Below are 20,621 nucleotides of genomic sequence, written 5' to 3' on the forward strand. Positions count from 1 at the left end.
CTCCATGGAGGCGCTTTCTCCGGTGACTACAGACTGTTGTCAAGTTGATAGTTAAAAAGCGACATGTACAAGGTCCTGAGTTTGGTTCCCCACCCCACAGAAGAAAAAGAGGAAGAAAGGGGGAAGGAGAGGGAAGGAGGGAAGGTACCATGGGCCAAACAGACACCTGCCTTTGCAGAGCATATGTTCTGGTAGAGAGGGGGTGGGGAGGAGATACCAGATGTGAGGCCTGAGTAATTTTTGGGGGGTGCCAGGAGATGACTGATGCCATGGAGAAAGAACACTGTCTGCTGAGCAGGAAGCACAAGTCTGAAGAATGGTGGTCCGAGTAGACCTAATAGGATGGTGTGGGAAGGAGGGAGGGGCCTTGGCTGAACAGGAAAAAGGATGGAGGTGCGGGCCGCTTCTGGAACATATGAGCCCATTTCTAGATCTCTGAATGGTCTTCCTGTCTCCTAGTCCATCCTGCAACCCACACTTAGACTGTGAGGCCCACAAAGGGGCCCCTCAAAAACATTTACAGGAGACGGGCGTGATGGCACACGCCTTTAATCCCAGCATTCAGGAGGCAGAGGCAGGAGGATCGCTATGAGTTCGAGGCCAACCTGGTCTACAAAGTAAGTCTAGGACAGCCAAGGCTACACAGAGAAACCCTATCTTGAAAAAACCAAAGGAAAAAAAAAGTATTTACAGGATTTTTAGGATTATACAGAAGAGAATGGCACTTGAACCTACTTTCTACCCTTCCTTCCAAAAAATTCCTACTCATCCTTCAAGACCCAAATATACAGGAGAAGGTCGGCTGCCCCCATCTTTAGTGACTCACTCTTGTACTTGACGAAGCTTATTTTACAGTCCCAGTGCCTTTCCCTGGACCTGAAGCTCTCAGTGGGCTCTGACCTGACCCAGGTATTTTGGGGATACCCAAAATCTCTTCTGGGAGATTCCTAGCTAATGGTGGCAGAACAGAAATGGCCTGTAGTCCTTTCAATGGCCCCTGTCAGGTACCGTTACATTTGTCGGGGGAGGGGGTACTGCAGAGTATTAATTAAAGTTATTCCAGCTGTGAGCAAGAGCAGTCAACTCCTGTTAGCTCAAGAGGAGGGGTTTGGGAAAACAACAGTCTTGTTGGAAATGGGGGCCAAAAGGGGCAGCCCCGGGGCCTCTGCACGAGCCGCAGTGCCTAGCTTCCCTTCCTGCCCATGGCTCCATCAGTCCTCACACCCTGCTAGGTGCCCGGAGCAGGATTCCAGCTGGTCCTGTTAGCCCTGAGGTCTCCTTTAGAACCACCAGCCTTTCTCTGTCCCCTGCTAGTCACATCATCCAGCTGTCCTCTGAAGATGGACAGCTCAGATCCTGGATGCTTGGCTGAGAGGCCTGGGGAGAGGCTGGGCCATGTGCCTCTTCCAGGTGGCTTATAATTCCTCTAACACTGCTTAGTGAAAGATGTGTGCCCAGCTGCTGCTGTCTATGTGCAAGGTTGATGCGATTTAAAGGAAGAAGGGCTTCCTTCAGGCGATGGTTGCAGAGGGCTTTTGTCCATCATGGTGAGGAACCAGCAGTGGAGGGGCTCAGGTCATGGCGGCAAGCATGTGTGGAAAAGGATGCTCACATCACAGAGAAACAGGAAAGTGAAGAACATGACCAGAAACACCTATCTTGTATCACCTGCAAAGGCCCACCCTTAATGACCCACTTGTGCCAGCTTGGCCCCCCTCCTAGAGTTCCCACAGGCTGGAAGAACAATGCCACCCTGTGGGGAACACGCTTGTAAAACTTGAGCCTCTGGGGGCTGGCTCAGACATAAACTCTAACAGCTGCCCAACCACACAAGGTCCCCTCCAATGCACACTTCAGTGAGCTCTAAATGCCCTGAGACAGGGCAAAAGGGACACACAGCATGTCAGTGGGGGCTCCTGCCAAAGTGATCTTGTCCTCTCTGGCCAGGCTGAGCCTGGAGGGGGTTCATGGAGAACACACATACACACACACACACACACACACACACACACACACACACACACACACACATTCCCAATCATACACATACTCACACACAATCATATACACACTCACACACAATCATACATACATACATACACAGTCAATAATACTCACATACATACAAACACACACAACCATACACACACTTACAATCATATACACACTCATACACGCACACACACACACACAGGCTTTGTTTCTGAGACTCAAAGGCAGTATCCCTCTTCCTGAATAAGGCCCCAAAAGAGGAGCTGGAAATGTAGGCTGGTGAGGCCTGGTTCATTCTGCCTTCCAAGGACAGGCATATGTGTACAGGGAAGACCTAGGCTGGCCAGAAACCATGGGCAACTGTACAGTAGGTGGGGGGAGTGACTGCAGCCTGGAGCAGATATTGGTAGGACACTGAGAAACACAGGACATACCTCACTGATGACACTGGAGCACTAAAGCACTGAGCTGCTTCTTGAAGGGCCAGGAAGAGGCAGTGAGGAAGACAGGGGACCAACATGGATGGCAGCGCCGCGTTCCTCAATTTCAGAGATAAACGTCATCCTAAAAATGAAGCTTAGTCAGAGAAAGGCAGACTTATCCCATCTATGTGAGACTCTGTATTGTCAGTTTTTCCCTCCTAGACTGATTAGCAGTCCCTGGGGAAAGGTCAGCCACCCGCAGGCACATGGAGACCTGCATCTGTCTGCACCTCATCTGGCCTCCAAACCTGCATCCGTCCCTCCCTCATCCTGCCTCCAAGCCACCTGAGGGTCACTGCTTTCTCATTGTGACTGTGGTCTTCACCTAAGGCCTTCCTGCCGGTCTGCTCAGCCCTATGAACTCTTGACTTGTGTCCTGGAAATCCCTCTTTCCTCTCTGGCTCTCCCTCCGCCTGCCCCACCCATAATGTCCTCTCCATCTGCATCCGTTCCTGGTGAGCATCTCCGGCTCTCCCGGGCCTGCAGCTGTACACGTGTCAGCCTGGGCCCCGAAGTGAGGGAATTTGGCAAAGTCATTCATCCAACAGGCATTTGCTCTTCAGACTCTTCAGTCCGAGTAGTGCGCCCCCACCCTATCCTCACTGTTGTCTGGACACAAGGGAAGCCGAGTCTCACAGAGTGGGAAGAACCAGCCTAGGCCCCACGACAGAGAACACTGTGGTGATGGGCTCTCAGAGTGGATGGAAAAGGGAAGTAGGCCCACTCCGAGCCCCCAGCCTGGCTCCGGAGCCCACAGGAGCTGGGCCCTGTGCTCACACTTCTAGGGACAGACTCACATGCACTTTGTGTTTTCTCAAACAATTCACCCTCATTTCATGATTCTGCATGCTGTGGGCCCTCATAAGTTCTGATGTGGCATTCTACCGCCTTCCCATGTCTACCTTGATGAGGCAAAGCTCTCAGCAGGGTAAGAAAGAAGGCCTGGAATCGGACGTGGGCTCCAAAAAGGCTAAACAAATTACCCAGCATCCTCTACCCATCCAACCAAACAGACTGTCCTTCACAAAGCCAGGACAGAAAGCTACCAGGTTTCTTAGACAAAAGTCTTTAGGAATGGGAGAGGCCAATGGGCAGGGACTTTGTCTGGGCTGGGCTGGCTCCCTGCCTGTTTTTCACTCTGTTGCCGAGTCTCCCACCTCCTTCAAAAGTCCTGTGGGAGCTTGCTCTCTTCATGGCATGTGGCGTTCTCATCGCATCCCTGGACCACAGTGCCGGTTTCTTCCCTCTGGTCTGGATCTGTCTGCCCCACCTGGCCCCAGTGAGCTGCCTCTAAAAGGCTCCAGCACCAAGGTCAACCCTAGGCCAAGCTTCATGCATGGCTGAATCGAATTCTGCTTGCTGGCTCTCTGCCTCTCTCTCTCTCTCTGCTTCCATTTTATTTTGCGGAGACAGTATCTGTGAAGCCCTGGGTGGCCTTGAACTCTCTATATAGACCAGGCTAGCCTTCAACCACAGAGATTTCCCTGTCTTTGCCAAGTGCTGGGGTTAAAGGCATGTGCCACCATGCCCAACTCCTTCTCTTTTTACAAACACAGATCTCTCAACAACCCTGGCTTGGCAGTCTCCAATTCTATGAAGCCACCCCCCAAGCCCCACCATGCCTTGCCTGTTTAGAGTCTCTGTCACCAAGGTGTAGGGGCTGGTACAGCCACTGAGACTATGCCCCTGGGTCAGGAATACTGTCAGAGGCTATCTCTTGGCCATCTCTGAATCAAAGCTGGGAAGAAGTGTGTATGGTAGTTGGACAAGAGAGTGAGGTGGAGTGCTGGTCTCCGTACCCTGACCTGACACCACCTGGAAATGTCTGTAACTTTGGCTTTAGTGTGAAAATTCTGCAGGTGCCTGGCACGAAGTTTCCAGAGCTTCAGTCAGCCAACCCGCTGACCACAAATCCTGCCAACACACAAGCCAATCTGGGCCTTCTCCGTGTTAGAGCCTGTTGAACAGGCAAGGGCCTAGCCAGAGCATGCTCTGGTGCCATCTCTTTGCAGATCACCGGAAGTCATGCAGGTACAATGGGAGGTCTCCTTTCAGGGGGGCCCCGAGGACATAGAGCCCACTCTGCCACTGAGTCGGGGTTGGGTCCCGAGCAGGGGCAGATGGTACGTTCTTGGCATTATTATTCATCTTCTACTTGGTGCACAGAGAGCCATCAAATCGTGCTGGCTACACCAAGCAGGGCACAAACTCCTGCTTTTCCACCCACAGCAGGAGGCAAGGAGAGTGGAGGGTGGAGGGGGTGTGTGTCACTTTAACAGTATAGGCAGGGGACTATGCTAGTCAATATGGCCACCCCCAGCACACTATGAGTGTTCTCCACTTGTTTTCTTTATAAGCGTGAGACAGAGGTGTGGGACTCTGAGGTCCCTCACCCTAGTGAGGAGCTGTGGTTGGTATGTGATAACTATTTGTCCATTTGACAGGACCTAGAATCACCTCAGACTGGCCACGTCTATGAAGTTACTTCCAGACTAGGTCAGTTAAGGTGTGAGGATGCCCCTTACTATGCACGGTGCCATTCTGTGGTCGGGGTGGTCCAGGACTGATTAAATGGGTGAAAACAAGCTGGGCAGCCAACTTCACCTCTCTGCTTTCTGACTGCAGATGTCATGTGACCAGCTGTCTCACACCCTGGCTGCCATGTCGTCCATGCCACGGTAAGCTGTGTCCTGGAGCCAAAAATAGACCCTTTCTTCCCATCACAGTAACGGGAAAGTAGCTAACACAGTTGGGGTGGCACTTTGAGGTACCCGGCTGGAATGTGAGTTTCTGGGATGTTCTCCGACGGAAATCACCACCATGCTTCTGCTGCATGGAGCCAGACTTGCAGACTGACAGCTGTTGCCCAAGAAAGAACATGGCACCTGCCAGGCGCCATGCCATCTAATCTAGAAGCCCCATCCCCATCCCCTGCCCCTGTGAGGTAAACCGTGTCACCTCCACTTTGCAGGCAGTGAAGTTGAGGCTCAGAGATGTTGGGACTTGCCCGGATCCCAGCTGACTCTCAGGGAGACTCCAAGTCTCTGCTGTGTGAGCGACTGGCTAGAGGCGGATTTCTTTGCAGGCAGAGAACCAAGAGTGACACCTTTAGCAAGGCCTTGTTTCTGTGGAACCCTGTATCAGGCCCCGGCAGGCCCAGAGCAGCCAGCTTCCAAAGCAGGAGAAGAGTGTAGGGCAAAAAGTACCAGACCGAATTGCCAAGAGAATCCAATACCTTTATTCACACTGGCCAAGCAGGCAAGGACAGTCAGGCTGAGAGTGGTTTTGTAGAACCAGCCTTCACAGCGCATGGCGAGCCTTGCATCTGTCACCCTGCTATGGCTTCCTTGGCTGTAAGCACCAGAGATACCCTTCCAGGGCCAGGCCTGCCCTGGTCCTGCAGAAGCACCGATGGACGGAGGCCAGCTTCCCCTGAGAAGCTTGGGCAGCCTACAGTGGAAGAGAGAAAGGTTAAAGGGCCACCAGACCACGCACCTACCCTGGAAAAGACATGGGGGCGGGCCTTGGTGTCCCTGATTTTCCACAACCTTCCCTAGGGCCTGTCTTGGCGGCATGGCTCAGAGAAGGCCTCCGGGTAACCTGAATGTCACTGGCTTCAGTCCCCAGACCTGCTTTGGGCTGAAACCTGTCACCTCTGTCCTGCCTGACTTGCCCACAATGTCTGCAAGGGCAATATAGGCAGGAGAGGTTCGGAGGCACCTGGGGGTGGGGGTGGGGGAGCTTAGCACCTTCATAAGCCCAGGGTGAGCCTGAGCCTTTGAGGGGCTAGGAGGGCCAGAGAGCACCTAGTGCATGTGACCATGGCTAAAGTCCTAGGGTACGGAGATGAAGACCAGAAGGAGTCTTCAAAGATCAAGGAAGAGGATGGGCTTCAATCCCAGGCCCCAGGTGCCGCCAAACTCCTGGGTCTCCTCCCAGCCAAGACTATACATAGACATATAGATATATATTTGCTTTAGTGCTGGGTACTGGGCAAGAAAGTGGGGAATGGGAAAGGGGAGGTACCACCATGGGAGCAGTGAGGAAGGGCCCACTGTGCCCAAGGACCCAGTCTAGAGGAGCACTCAGTATGTGCTCAACTCTTTTGGGTTTTGTTTGTTTGTTTGTTTGTTTGTTTGTTTTTTCCAAGACAGGGTTTCCTCTGTATAACAGCCTTGACTGTCCTGGACTCATTTTGTAGACCAGGCTGGCCTCAAACTCACTGAGATCCGCCTGTTTATGCCTCCCAAGTGCTGGGACTAAAGGCCTGTGCCACCATGCCTGGCAGTGCTTATACCCAGCTTCTGGCCTTTCCTAAGGGCCAGGCCTCGAATGAGCATTTGATGAATGCATTAAGTGAAACAGTGGCTGGAAAATGGGGGAGGGGGAAAGGGTAGAGGAGAGGGGAAGCCCAGGCCTGATAATGTGGGGAAAGTACTAGAGTTGTGAGGAGGGAGGGGGCTTCCAGAATGTTTGGGAAGTCCCTAGAATACTGGGAACATTCCCCCCTCCCTTTCTGAGACAGGGTTTCTCTGTGTAGCTTTGGCTGTCCTGGACTTGCTTTATAGAAGACCAGGCTGGCCTTGAACTCACATTGATCCACCTGCCTCTGCCTCCTGAGTGCTGGGATTAAAGGCGTGCACCACTATTCTTGAGAGCACAATTCCTCAAGTATGATCTACAGACCAGCATCAGCGTTACTGAGAAAACTGCTAGAAATGCAGAATCCCAGACCCACCCCAAATGCCAAGCCAGAGTCTACCATATAATAAAGTCCCCAGGGACAAATAGCACGGCAGTGTGTGAGGAGAGCCGCTCTGGAGGCTGGCAAAGTCCTGGAATACCTAAGCCCAAACATCTCTGAAAATGAGCCAAGAGGGGGAGAGGATAGAGACAGGTAGCGACGAAGATAAGCAGTGAAGAGGAAGAGCATCCGACCTAACCCTGGAACCTTCCCTAGCCAGCAGCCCTCCGACAAGCTGCCTAGCTACAAAGGTGGCCGGGGGAAGCTCAGTTGTCCTCTGCCTTGATCAGGTGGCCACTGAAGGTAATGTAGGTGTCCACATCGTCGCTGTAGATAGCATTCTCTCGCTCCCGCTTGAAGAGCCGCACCCACACGTGGTCACCTGGCGCGAGCGGCAGCATCACGCTCTGGCTCTGCATGATGCTGCGCTCGCTGGGCTGCGTGTACAGAATCACGGCCGCCTGGTTGTTGTGGACTATGTGCACATAGGTCTCCTTGTAATTCCAGCTGTGCACATTGAGGCTGAAGAAGTAGAGGCCACGCAGGGGAGCCACGAAGCGGCCAGTGGCCATGTCGAAGTGGCCGTCCGTGTTCACAAAGACCCTGTCGAACCGCAGTGTGACAAAGTCCTCACTACTGTGCAAGGCTGTCTTGCGGCCCACAGAGAAGGCCGAGTAGTGTAGCTGGCATGGGCTGCCAGGGTTACCTGCCTGGCCCTTGTCACCTTTGACACCCTGAGGGCCACGGTCCCCTCGGGTACCATTCTTGCCTGGTTTCCCTGGTGTTCCTGAAGGACCTCTGGCTCCTTTTTCGCCTGTGAGAACATGAAGGGGAGAAGAAGTCACGACAGGCACTCAGGTCTATGCTAAGCACTCATCTTTGGAAGCCACTGCCCTTGCCTGGGTCCAGAAAAGGAGCTGGTGTTTATTAGGCACCTTCTGTATGCGGGGCATCACCACCCCAAACATCCCTCTCTAGAAGTGAAACTCAGGCCATTTCCAAGACCAAGACTGTGTTCTGTCCAGCTCGGCCTGGGTCCCCTTCCTGGCAGCAGGGCATTGCAGGCTTCTGAGGAGCTGCCCTGCCTAGGCCGGCAGTGAGGTAGGACATATTTTACACTTCGGATTAGAGAAGGAAACTGCCTTTGCCATCATCTGGGGTGGAGGGGGTGTCTTGGCTCTCTAGGGTGTATCTTAAAAGGGCAACCAATGCTCACTTCACAGGTACATGTGAGTTCTCACTTGACAGCACATCCACTCAGCATGGCCCAGCCCATCTCCACCCTCCCTGGAAATGGCAACCTCCAACCTAGTCACTTTCCCAGCCCTGGCTCCAGGCTGAATGTGAACACAGACAAGACACCGCCCCATAACAAACACACCTAGTGTGTACTGAAGAGACGTGACCCCACATATTCCCCTGGAGAGGTTTTGTACCTCCTCAGGTTTGTCCCCTTGACCATGGTAGTGGTGGAATCAGTGGAAGGTAGAAAGAGAAAGGGAGGCACAAGTTTTTGAAGACAGACCAAAGGAAAGTGTCCACAACACTGGGCTGGTTCCACAGGTGCCACCTCCTGGCAGAAAATAGCTCCCTGAGTACAGAGCGCTTGGACACCCACTCTACCCAGCCTAAGGCCAAAATGGCTGTGAGGAGGGGACTGCTTTCCTTATACACACACAAGCTGGCAGGAGGTTCAGAAAAAGGCCAGCCTGACCCACAAGGCAAGGAGTTTAGACCCAGGGTTCCCTGGGTGACAGGGAACCGCCCACTTGTGACAGCCTATTCTAGGACAACACAGGCCTTCGAAGGGACAGCCACAGGGAAGGGCTGACCACCTGGCTGGGGTCCCTTTATGTCCAGAGTCTCAGGTGTCAGCTGGCTATCAGAGGGACATGTCCTGCTCTGTCCCTGACATCAAGGTGACTTCAGAAGAGGTCCCTGCTCCATGGAGGCCAGATCCTCTCTGTGCTCAGCCCTTCTGATTCCACTGAGAGAATCCTATGTCCTGATGGTGGCTGGAGACCTATGGGCCCACATCTTTCTCCCTGTCATCACTTTCCACACCCCTGCTGGGAAGCCCCTCACCCTGTAAGCATAAGCTTGCACTTCACCTTCCCAGGAGCCCCGTGTACCTTCCGGGCTCGCTCTGTGGAACCCCACATTTCGCCCAACCACTCTCTGCCCACACTTTGGATCCCAAGGCCTTTCCCACCACCTGTTTCATTAACTTGGGGAATCTGTTTGCCACACATCATCTGCCCATTCCTTCGCTCTGAGCTCAGAACAGTCCTTGCACATCCTAGGTGGTTTTCATATGCAGACTGAAGGCAGGCTTTCTTCTGTCCTGCTTTCTTCTGTCCCTCCCTCCCTTTCTCCCTCCCTCTCTCCCAATACCAATTCTGCCCTCCACTAGCCCAGTGTAGGAACTCACCCTTCAGGATGGTAATGTTGATGTAAGGCCTGACCTCAGGCATGACATAGGGGAAGGAAGGGGAAACAGAGGCATGGCCAGGGCCAGCAGAGGACGTTGGGTCCTCAGGATCACAGCATCGTTGACAGCCTTTGGGGCGATTGGAGGCCACAGATTCCTCAAAGGTGGGCTCCTCTGTGGGGACCCCAAACACAAGAGGAAGCAGGAGTACTGCCCAGAGGGAACCGAGGCTGGCTATCCCCATGATGACCTGAAAGGAGAGACAGACACACTTGACTCACATCTGTGCCCAGGGATAACACTCTCCTGTAGCCAGGGCAGACCCCTTGTTAGTAGGGGAGCAGAGTGGGACCTCCTGCCGCAGGCAAGTCTGGGGCCACCAAGGAAGCAAGCCTGAAGGCACTAGACTGGCCACTGAGTCTCCTTGGAAGGAGGATGTCCCTCAGATGACACAAACCAGGCTCCTAGGCATTCACTTGAGCACCAAGGAAAATGCCAGAGGTCCATATGGCTAAGATGGAGAATGCTTCTTTGACCCTCTTGTCTCTAAAGGCTGTTTGCTGACCCTGCCTCCCACCACCTCTTGCACCATAGGTGACAGCAGGAGCTAGGGTCCCTGAGATCAAGGCATTGATCCTGCAGGCCACTTCTATGCAGTAGCAGGGGATCCCCCTCTTGAAGAACAACCCAGAGGTGCCCCCTTTGGAACAGCACAAGGCTGAGGATGGGCAGCTTAGCCAGGCTCACCCTCCTGGCACCTTTGAGCAATCAACAATCCACTCCCCTGCAGAGAAAGAGCAGAGTTAAGTCATTGGAAGGTGGCTGTGTCAATCATGACAAGCCCACCAATAGGGCACTAAGGTGGTAAATTGAAATTAAGGGGGAGAACCCAAAGCAATGGAAATTCAAAGGGATCAGAATTGGTAAGGTTCCATTTTGGGTCTTGAACATAAAAGGGTCCAGAGTGGGGCAGGAAGTAGGCCGGACACTAGAGAAGAGGCCTGAAAGGGTGGGCAGGAAGCCCGCAGTGGGCCTTTGAGGTGGTGACAGGCTCGGGGGCTGGCGCCACACATTTATCACAGATCAGAAACTGCTATTGAAACCAGACTGGTTTTTACACCTCTGGTGTCTCTTTGTTTATTTCCTTTTTGTTCCTCTTTAACATTTAGTACAATTCAAAAATATTTTTTCTGTGGTTAATACAGGCTGAGAAGGTAAAACGACTACTTCTAGAAAAGGCTATGAAAAGCGACCGACTAGGTGTTAAAGGGACAGAAGCTCTGGGCCTTCTCTCCAGGGGCCAGAGTGGTGACAGGAGGCATGTTCAGAGACACCCCCTTTCTTGAATGATACTGTCTACACTGCTGGGGCTTCCTGGTTCTGCTCCAAGGGCAAGCAAATTCCCCTCAGAGACCAACCCCATGTCTATTTTTCTCAACTCCTGGGGGGCAGCCCTCTCCCCCAACCCCGTCTCACACACACACACACACACACACACACACACACACACACACACACACCGCTTTATTCCTGCCATAGATGTGTCTGACCCTGGAGGTGGGGGTGAGGGAATCCAAATAACTCACAAACATATGACCTAGTACTGTGGCTGAGCCCCTCTGGTCTGCATATTCATTCACTGTTGATGCCAATGTCTCCCTTGCCAGGTTCTATGGACAACTTACGCTCTGAGAAACTGCCTACCTTGTCAAAGACTTCAAAGAGTCCATTCCTTCCTCTGACTGTATAGACCTCACTGGTGTTTATGGTTTGAAAGGCTCAGAACTCCTCCCTCTCCCCTGGCCCCCCACCCCCCACAGAGTCAGCATGGTTTGGAGATATTTCTGTTTCCTATTGGTCCCGCCCTTTTGGAGCCAGAGGCTCAGAGACAGAAGCAGGGAGGGGAGAGGGAGAGGGGTGTAGGGGCAGGAAGCAGGAAGCAGGGCTCTCTTCTTGAAGTGGTGCTAATCACAGCTGGGATCCCTGGCTGGCTCCTGGGAGAGGGCCAGGCAGGACTAAGTGTGTGTGGGGGGGGGGGGGGGGAATCACATCAACCACAGGGTGGTCATGAGGGTCCCCACCACCTCCACTAAAAAGCCAGAGCCTCCTGTGGGTGGCTGGGCTACCATTGTCATCTCCTCATCTAGATGGGCAGGACTGAGAGCTACGCGGTTGGGGGAGATAAAGTCCTGCTTGGACAGGTAAAGCCAGGAGCCACGCAGGGTGGCCAGAGGTGCAGGGTGGAAGAGAAAAGGAGATCCTCCATTGGGCTGGCTAGGCCAGAGGGAAGAGCTAAGTGCTTGCCAGAAAGAGGGAAACAGAGGACTCTCAGACTCTAACCCCAGCCCCCAGTCCAGACAGAAGCAGAGAGGGTCCTTCAGCCACTCACCCTCATCCTGCAGCCTCAGGCTCAACTCACAGACCCCGGGCGGCCTCTGGTTCCTTGGCCCATGTCTGTGATAATAACTTGTTGCTGGCCCGACCCCCAAGCCTACGACTGAGCCCGGAGGGCGGAGGCATGGAGGGAGGAAGGAGGGAGCATGCTGAGCTGGCTTCCCATTTCCCCTCCTCCTGCTCCCGCCCCTCCAGCCCGAGGCTCTGCCTCAGATACCAGGATGTTTGGTTCTTTAACTTTCTTGGGCAGTTATGGCCCAGGCCCAGCCATGGGACACTGAGTCAAATACCCTGAGAGTTCGAAAGGATGAGGAGCAAGAGCCTGGAAATACTTGGCCTTGAAATCCGAAGCAGCAAAAGAGGGGGCAGGGCTCTCTATTACTCAGAAAAAGGGAGGCAGCCTTGGGAACTCCTACAGGCCAGGTCTAGCCAGAGCCCAAAAGCCATCTGCCAAGAGCTACAGAGACAGAGAGAGTGGTGTGAGGGCACTGGTACCCATCTTCCACAGGCATAAATCCTGGTCCTAACACCCAGTAGCCAGCAACAAGGCCAAACACTGCCTATCCTACCCTACATGATCTATGACCTGCACACACACACACACACACACACACACACACACACACACACACACACACACACCATAGGTGCTTTATCCTTTCACCTGGAATCCCGCTTTCACTGAGTCAACCTCTGGTCTCCAAACACCAGCTCCCTCACAAAGGTTACCTCCAAGAAGTTCATGCAAGGTGAAACGGGGCTGGAGGAGACGGCCTATGTGCCCTGGGTCTGGGCAGAGTCCAGCCTCAGTCCCCCACCACCACCCCACCCCTGAGCCTCTCTCCAGCCAAGGAGAGCAAGCAAGTAGGCAGCTAGAGGGTCTTAGCTATGGCACTGTCCTCCAGCCCACTGAATCTGGCATAGACTTAGATCTGGGGCTCCACTAAACAGCTTTAAAACACACACACACACACACACACACACACACACACACACACACACACAGCAGTCCTCACGCTCTGGGTCCTTGAGTCCTTGATAGGGCTGTCTCTGAGCTCGAGCTTCCCATGTTTTAAAGCAGATAATCCAACAGCATTGCTAGGCATGGAAGGAGCCTCAGAGATGATCTAATCCCATTCCCTTAATCAGGGACACTGTGGCCCAGGAAGATCAAGACTTTGGTACAAGGTCACATAGCAGAGCAGAGTCCAAGCTGGGAGGATGACAGGCTCTCCAAATGACCTTGGAGTCCTCAGGTCCAGTCAGGAGTACTGAGGGTGGGGTGGGGAGGCAGAAGAAAGCAAACAGAGGAGCAATGGCCATATAGGAACCACCACCAGGCCCACACTGGCATGGCCTCTGTGTGGCCCTGCCTGAGCAGCATTCCTGGGGCACAGAGCCAGGCTTGCAGAAGCTACCCGTTCCAAGCTGGAGCCACCAGAGCAAAGGGCTGAGTCAGCAGCCCTGGGAGTGAAGACAGGACCAAGTAGTTTCAAATCTCTGCTGTAGAAACTCCACCCAGCAGCCCACTTGGAAAGCAAGGCTGCTTGCTCCCCCTTAACAGAGCAGGAGGCTCCCAACCAGGTGGAATGTCCCAGGAAGATCAGGCAGGTTTGAGACAGAGGCCCAGCCGAAGACAAATAGACAGACTTGGATTATGGCTCTGTTCCACGTCCTCCTTCTAGCTGTGTGACATTGGATAAGTTTTCTTACTCCTCCAAGTCTTTTTTTTTTTTTTTTTCCCCTTTGTGGTGGGGATGGGGTGGGGTGGGGGTGGGTGTGGGGATGGGTTCCAGACAGGGTTTCTCCATGTAGCCCTGGCTGTCCTAGAACTCACTCTGTAGATCAGGCTGGCCCTCAGACTCACAGAGATCTTCCTGCCTCTGCCCCTGCCTCTGCTGGGAATAAGGGTGTGTGCTACCACCACCAGTCACTTCTTTGAGTCTTACTGAGCCTTGGGCCAGACAGTCTTGAAGACTCCAGGATTGTTATGAGTGTCTGAGAATAGGCAACCAAAGGGAGCTGTCTCCTGGCTACTTCGGTTAAGCCCTGTATGCTGAAACAAGCAACCGCCCGCCTTTTCTCAGCACACCCGCCAATAGGTACCCCAGGGCCCATGACATCCTCCATACTCTTTCATAGGCCTCTATTAGCAAACGTAAACCAAAACACAGAAAGCTCAAACAAGGTCACCAAGGCCAGAGTCCCACAGCGCGAGCGTCTGTTACTCTGATCACTCCTGCCCACCTCAATTCCAGGAGCCAAGAAGGTGACTTAATGACACCAGAAGTCAGCCCTGTAAATCCTGAATGGTAATTCACAGTTGGAGCTCAAGGTCACTGCCAAGTTAAAATCTGAGCTAATGGAGAGGAGGGAGCCACCTCCTGGAGAGCGCCAGCCAGCAGCCAGGTACCCAGCACGCTGCCAGTCCAAGCCTGGCTGAAGAGTTTATTCCTCTAAACCTCAGCAGTCCAGAAAGAGGGCAGAATTCCTCTGCCATATGGTCCCATAAGGAGAGCTCCAAATTGGCTCTACTGAGTGTCTCTCTCTCTTGAGCGACTCAGGCTAGACCTTCCACGCCTAGTCAAAAGAAACAACCTGGGAGAGAAAGAGGGTTCTACTTCCCTAATGGATGACACCCTGGAACTCTAGTACAGAGGAGCTGATCATATCCGAAAAGGGCCGAACCGAGCCGAGTCTAGCCGAGCAAAGCCGAACTTAGCGAATATGGCCGACTAGAGACGAACAGGTCCGATTTTTTCCGAGCCTAAACAAACAGAGTCGGGTCCCGCCGCCGGTGGAATCCGACTGTGGCCGAATAAAGCCGAATCTGAGCGAAGACGAGGAGCCGGCTGCTCTGAGGTCCAGCGGCGCCCCCTGATGGACACAGAAAAAACTGGGTTGACCTGAGCGGGAGTCATCGAGTCAGAGTCACCTTGCTGTCCTATGACAGTCCTGGAAGATGGGGTTGTGGGATGCACTTCAGGAATGAGAAAACTGAGGCTCTGCCTGGACCCAAGACTGGCTCACAGGCACTCTGAGCTAGGAAGTGAATAATCTGGCGTTCCCCTGATTATATGTGGCCAAGAACACCCCCTGCCACTGCCCACATGAAAATCGGGTTGTTTGTCCATTTATTTCGGCCAGAGCTTCCAGAGACCTCCCTTGTAGAGATCTTGCAGAGCTCAGACAAAACCATAGTCTCACAGATGGAGAAACCAAGCAGGCTCCCGAGGTGTTGACCAAGGGTGCTGGGGGTGGCAGTTTCCATGAGTAAATATTGACACATTTCCCAGGCCATTAAAGCAGAAAGCCGGACTGAAAGAGGACATTCTGTCCTTTCTCTGCAAAGCTTTGAAACCTCCTGCCCCCACCCCAGGCCTCAGTTTCCCCACCTGAAACAGAATGGTGGCAGAAGATGTGGCCAGGATTCCAGGTGTCTGGGTCCCTTAGGGGACATGAGGCATGGCTGGGCACCCCTTGAAGCCAGTGAGAAAGAGAAGGCATCTGTACCCTGGTTCACCCTTCATACGACACCATCCTGGAGTGCCTGGCCAGGGCTTCAGGCCTTGGGGTGCTGGCCTTCTGGGAAGCCACCAAGGCCACGTGGCCTGAGTTTCTTCTCTGCTACATTTCCCAGGGACATTGTGTGCCACCAGGGAGCTGGCGCTGTTGGCCTCAGACCACCAAACCCCTAGCTTCACTCTATCCACCTAGCACTGGGGAGGCTGAGGCAGGAGGATGGCCCTGGACCAGGGCTGGGAAAGCAGTGTTGTTGGTCTTCTTTCTGGTCTTGATATTGGGTAACAGCTGTTAACATCCCAGGCCTCACCAGACGGTCTTGCACATCTGTCTATGGACACACTTCTGAAGATGTTTATGCAGTACTTGTGGGCACCAGGCACTGGCTTAAGCTCTGTGAAAGTGAAACTTGTTTAACCACCTAAACACTTCCTTGGTCCAGTGAGGAAGGAACTGAGGAAGGGGAGGTTAATCTACTGGCTCAGTCAGACAGCTAGTGAGTGGGCTAGGACTTAACCTCAGACAGTCCGAGTCCATAATGTGTACACACTGATACTCTCTGCCGTCCCTTCCTTGGCTCCTAGACAAACTATCTGGCCTCTGGGCTCAGCCTTGGGCAGTTAGCAGTGCCCACTCACCACATGATTCATGGAGGATGAGCAGGTTGGTTGACAGATCTTCTAGGAACCAGGGAGGGAGGAAGTCCCCAACACCAGATGGCAAATGGTCAGTGGTCTTAATAAGTGCCACATCTGGGAGCTAAGGAAACAAAAGATTATTGTGTTGCCAGGAGAGTGTTGCACGCCTATAATCCTGGCACTTGGGAGGCTGAGGTAGGACTGTCACCAGGTCCAGGCCAGCCAGAACTACAGAGTGAGACTTTGCCTTGAAAAAGAGAAAACAGGGGCTGAAGAGATGGCTCAGCGGTTAAGAGCACTGTCTGCTCTTCCAGAGGTCCTGAGTTCAATTCCCAGCAACCACATGGTGGCTCACAACCATCTATACTGTGATCTGGTGCCCTCTTCTGATGTGCAGGTGTACATGCAAGTAGAACACTGTATACATGATAATTAATTAATTAATTAATTAATTAAAAAGAGAAAACAAGGGCTGGAGAGATGGCTTACGTTGGTAAAGTGCCCACCTTGCAAGTGTAAGGACCAGAGTTCGGATTCCGAGCACCTACATTAAGAAGCAGCTCATGGCCACATGTATCTGTAGCCCTAGATCTGGGTTTAGAGAGCGATCCTGTCTCAAAAGATAAACAGAGGTTGGACACACACACACACACACACACACACACACACACACACACACACACGGAGGTGGGAGCGGGGAAGAGGAGCCTAAGCATGCACACTAGTTTATTGTGACCCAGTCCTGAAGCCCAAAAGTCCAAGAGCAAGACATCATCAACCTGGTAGCTTTTCTGGGGACCTTGGATCTGTTCCAAGCCTCCACCTGGCTCTTGGGAGTTTGCTGGCACTCTCGGCATCCCTGGGCTTGGAGAGGCATCACCCTAGTCTTTGGGGAGGGAGGGCTGGGTTTTTAAGGCGAGGTCTCACTATATATTACAGAATGGCCTTGAACTCGAAGTAATGCTCAGCACCCCCAAGTGCTGGAGTGTGTGCCACCCCACCCCATCACGCTGATCTTTATCTCTATGTTGCTCTTGTTTGTGTCTCTGTCCAAATCTCTTTTCCTGGGGACACACATTGTGTTGAGTCCACCCTACTTGAAAATGACTACCCTCCCCCACTTACATCTGCAATGACCTTGTTCCCAAAAGAAAGAAAACAGATTTCAGTACAGGAACTGGGAGGGACATAGCCAAGCCCCTAACAGGAGTGAACTCTGCAGTGAACTCATCGACTTCACAGCCTCTGCCTCAGTGTGGGACTCCACCCTCTCATGACCTTGCTGGCTGCATTGCCTAACCACAGAGCCTCAGCACACACCAACCCCTCTGCCTGGCACACTTGGGCTCTGGCACCTGCCTCTGTGCACACCCACTATGCTTTCCCAGCCCACGCATATACTCTCCTTTACCACTGTGCCCAAAGAGTAGCAATTCACAAGTGGTCACCTTCTTAACCTCTGGAAGCATCCAGATGCAGGAACCAGACGTCAGTTTCCCCTGAAGACATACCCAGTCACTTTCCCATGACTTTTAGGAGACACACTCGCCCCCCCCCCCCGCCACCAGCTTTATAGTGGACTTCCTAAGAGCCGGAGGATTGTCAGTGACAAGAAGTGTCCTGAGAGGGCTGAGGAGATGGCTCAGAGGTTAAGAGCACTGGCCGCCCTTCCAAAGGTCCTGAGTTCAATTCCCAGCAACCATATGGTGGCTCATAACCATCTGTAATAAGATCTGGTGCCCTCTGTACATGCAGACAGAACACTGTATACATAATAGATAAGTAAACCTTTTTTCAAAAAAAAAAAAAAAGTGTTCTGAGGCTCAGTCAATCAACCTGCTCATCCTACATGCAACACGTGGTGAGTGGGCACTGTTAACTGCCTGGGGTCCCGATATTCAAGACTTTTCTACATGGGGCTCCATGGAGGCCAGTGTCACCTCCCTTTGGGGCAGTAGCCTACATCATCTTTGTGTAAAGAGGATCCCAATGGTCCGTAGCCTTGTCCTCCCCAGTGTCACACTCTCCAAACTCCCACCTCTTCTCCCAACATGCTGTCACTGATGCACAAAGTCCCTATCCAGAAGCTGATGGCCATGGGCTGTTGCCTGGCAACCACCTCTGAGCGACAAGATCAAGGTAAATCAGTAACTTCCACTGCTGAAGAGGGGGACTGAGGCAGGCTTGACTGTCACTGCCTTCCTGTCTTTGCTAAGGACTAAATCATAGATTCTAGTGCCCGGACTCAAAACAAGCTCCTTCTGTCTCCCTTGCCTGCCCAACACACCCTTGATGTATTCCCAGTCACAGCAGCTCCTCACAGCGTGACTATGACCCCAATGGCCTTGTTCATGTATTCATTCCTGAGACTCTGGGGAAGGGCAAGAGCTGCGCTGCCAAGCCCTGGAGACACAGCTGCATCATCCCTGCCCTGCAATGTCAAGGTTTTCATATGCATGTGCACTCCAGCACGCCCCAGTAGTGGCTCCCAGTGTTGATAAGTTCAGACTCGGAGGAGCAAAAGAGAAATCCCAGCCCATGTGGACACTGCCAGGTAACACACATCTGAACATGTCTGTCTTATAGAACACTTTGGCCTGAGCACCTACTACACAACATGCACTGAACAAAGCTACACACACACACACACACACACACACACACACACACACACACACACACGACTTAATTGTAGTCAATCATCTTTCTGCTTTTAGAGGTGCGGTTTAGATAATAGTAAGAAGAGATGTTTATTGTTTTGGCATGGAGATCTTCAAGGCTGTAGGCTCAGACTTTCCTTCCCCCCTCCATGTAGCCCCTGGCTGCCTGGACTCACTTTGTAGACCAGGCTGGCCTCGAACTCACAAAGATCCACCTGCCTCTGCCTCCCGAGTGCTGGGATCAAAGGCATGTGCCACCGTGCCCAGTTTAGGCTCAGACTTTCAAGGATATCTGTGTGACCCTCCAAGGACTAGGAAGCCACATAAAAAGAAGTCACACAACTGCACGCTCAGCACACATCAGGACATACAGAGGAAATGGCCTCGGTCACTATCTTTATTGACAAGAGCTAGGGGTCAGAAGCAGCAGAGGATCTCCCAGCTGGCCACCCACCTCCCTTTGCCCCTTCCAAGAAGGCTGAACCATCCTAGCTCCTCCTCAGAGGAACCCAGAGCTGGGCCTCAGACCCCACACATGCCTGAGTTTGCAAACTTCCTCTTCCTGGGGTCACTTGCATTCTCCCAGACCCTAGGCCTCTGACCCCCTCACCCCATTTCTCACGAACACCTTTACCCCAGTAGCTGACACAAGGGCCACTCACTGAAGGGCCAGGGTGTGAGCTGTGCCTGCAATGGGGGGGGGGCACTCCACTTTGTACCCTGCATGTAGAAGCCCCATTGTGGTGAGCAGTGGCTTTCTCAACACGGCTCAGTTCTCTCCTGGATTCCAGCAGACTGGTAAACTGGGGAACCACATCCACACCATGGTGAAGACGCCGAGGCCCGAGAGGGAGGGCCTGGCCAAGCAGTTTGAGGTGAATAGAAGATCCAGGTTTCTTAACTTCTGGATTTGTGGGTTCCCTGAGGACCCTGCCTCTGCAGGGTAGGTAGGGTTTTAGGCAGAAGCTCTAACCTCTCCAGGGCTAGCCTTGTTGGGACCAGAAGGGACATCTCTGGGAGGGGGAGGGTGGAGTCCTGGCTCAGCCTGAGGAAGTGGCTACTCCCCCATGACATCCCTTCAGCTTCTTTACATCTTTTGGAGCCCTGGGAATACAGAGGAATGGGAGGTCTGACCCACACCAGGGCCTTACCCCTCCTCCCTAGCATCCTGAGGAGCCAGGCCCACTACTAGGGTCTTCATCATGACCTGCACCCCTCTCACCAGCCCCACAGACCCTCCAGGGACCATGTGTGTCCTACAGACTTTTCCTGGTGACCATCAACGCTGCAGCTGAGCTTAGCCCAAGGAGGGAAGGTAGACTAAAAATCACAGCACACTCCTCTTCTGTTCTCTCTCCCTCCCTCCCTCTCCCCATCCTCCTCCTACTGCCTCAGCCTGCTCTCCTTAGCCTTGGCGATCCTCTTCCTACTCTCTTCCCTCAGGCTGATGCATAGCATCTGCCCTGGGAACCAAGTAGCTGACCTGAATAGGGTGAGTCAGGCTGTGGGTGGCCTGAGCCTGTGGTGCTGTCCCTCCCACAGAAAAGGAGTACAAAATTAGAAGCACAAGGCAGATGTAGGCCCCAGAGGGGCCCAAGCAGCGAGAACCCCTGAAGCGTGGCCTCATCTGCCTTCGGGAAAATTCTTCCCCTCAGGTCCGGGAACACAGGAGGCCCAGTGCTGAGATGCTGGCATGAGGGCCTGGAGGACACTGGCCTGTCCAGCAGGAGAGGTAGGAGGCCTGGGTTGGAGTAGAGT

The 20,621-nt window shown here is 53.1% G+C and overlaps 1 protein-coding gene across 1 annotated transcript; it reads right to left on the reverse strand.

Moving 5' to 3' along the window:
• Nucleotides 1-7,269: 7,269 nt before the first annotated feature.
• C1qtnf6 (C1q and TNF related 6) lies at nucleotides 7,270-12,175 on the reverse strand. The gene is made up of 3 exons (XM_051159923.1): nucleotides 12,039-12,175; nucleotides 9,650-9,899; nucleotides 7,270-8,032 (listed from the first exon to the last, which is right to left on the reverse strand). The coding sequence occupies exons 1-3, from the start codon at nucleotides 12,042-12,044 to the stop codon at nucleotides 7,485-7,487; spliced, it is 804 nt and encodes a 267-aa protein (XP_051015880.1). The 5' UTR covers nucleotides 12,045-12,175; the 3' UTR covers nucleotides 7,270-7,484.
• Nucleotides 12,176-20,621: the final 8,446 nt, after the last annotated feature.

This window comes from Acomys russatus, chromosome 17 (assembly GCF_903995435.1).
Source record: "Acomys russatus chromosome 17, mAcoRus1.1, whole genome shotgun sequence".
In the NCBI taxonomy this organism is placed as follows: domain Eukaryota; kingdom Metazoa; phylum Chordata; class Mammalia; order Rodentia; family Muridae; genus Acomys; species Acomys russatus.

Excerpts from the sequence above, each read along its gene's own strand:
- C1qtnf6 (XM_051159923.1), bottom strand. Across the intron at positions 8,033-9,649 it reads CAACATTACCATCCTGAAGG|GCGAAAAAGGAGCCAGAGGT; the intron begins GTGAGTTCCTAC and ends ATGTTCTCACAG.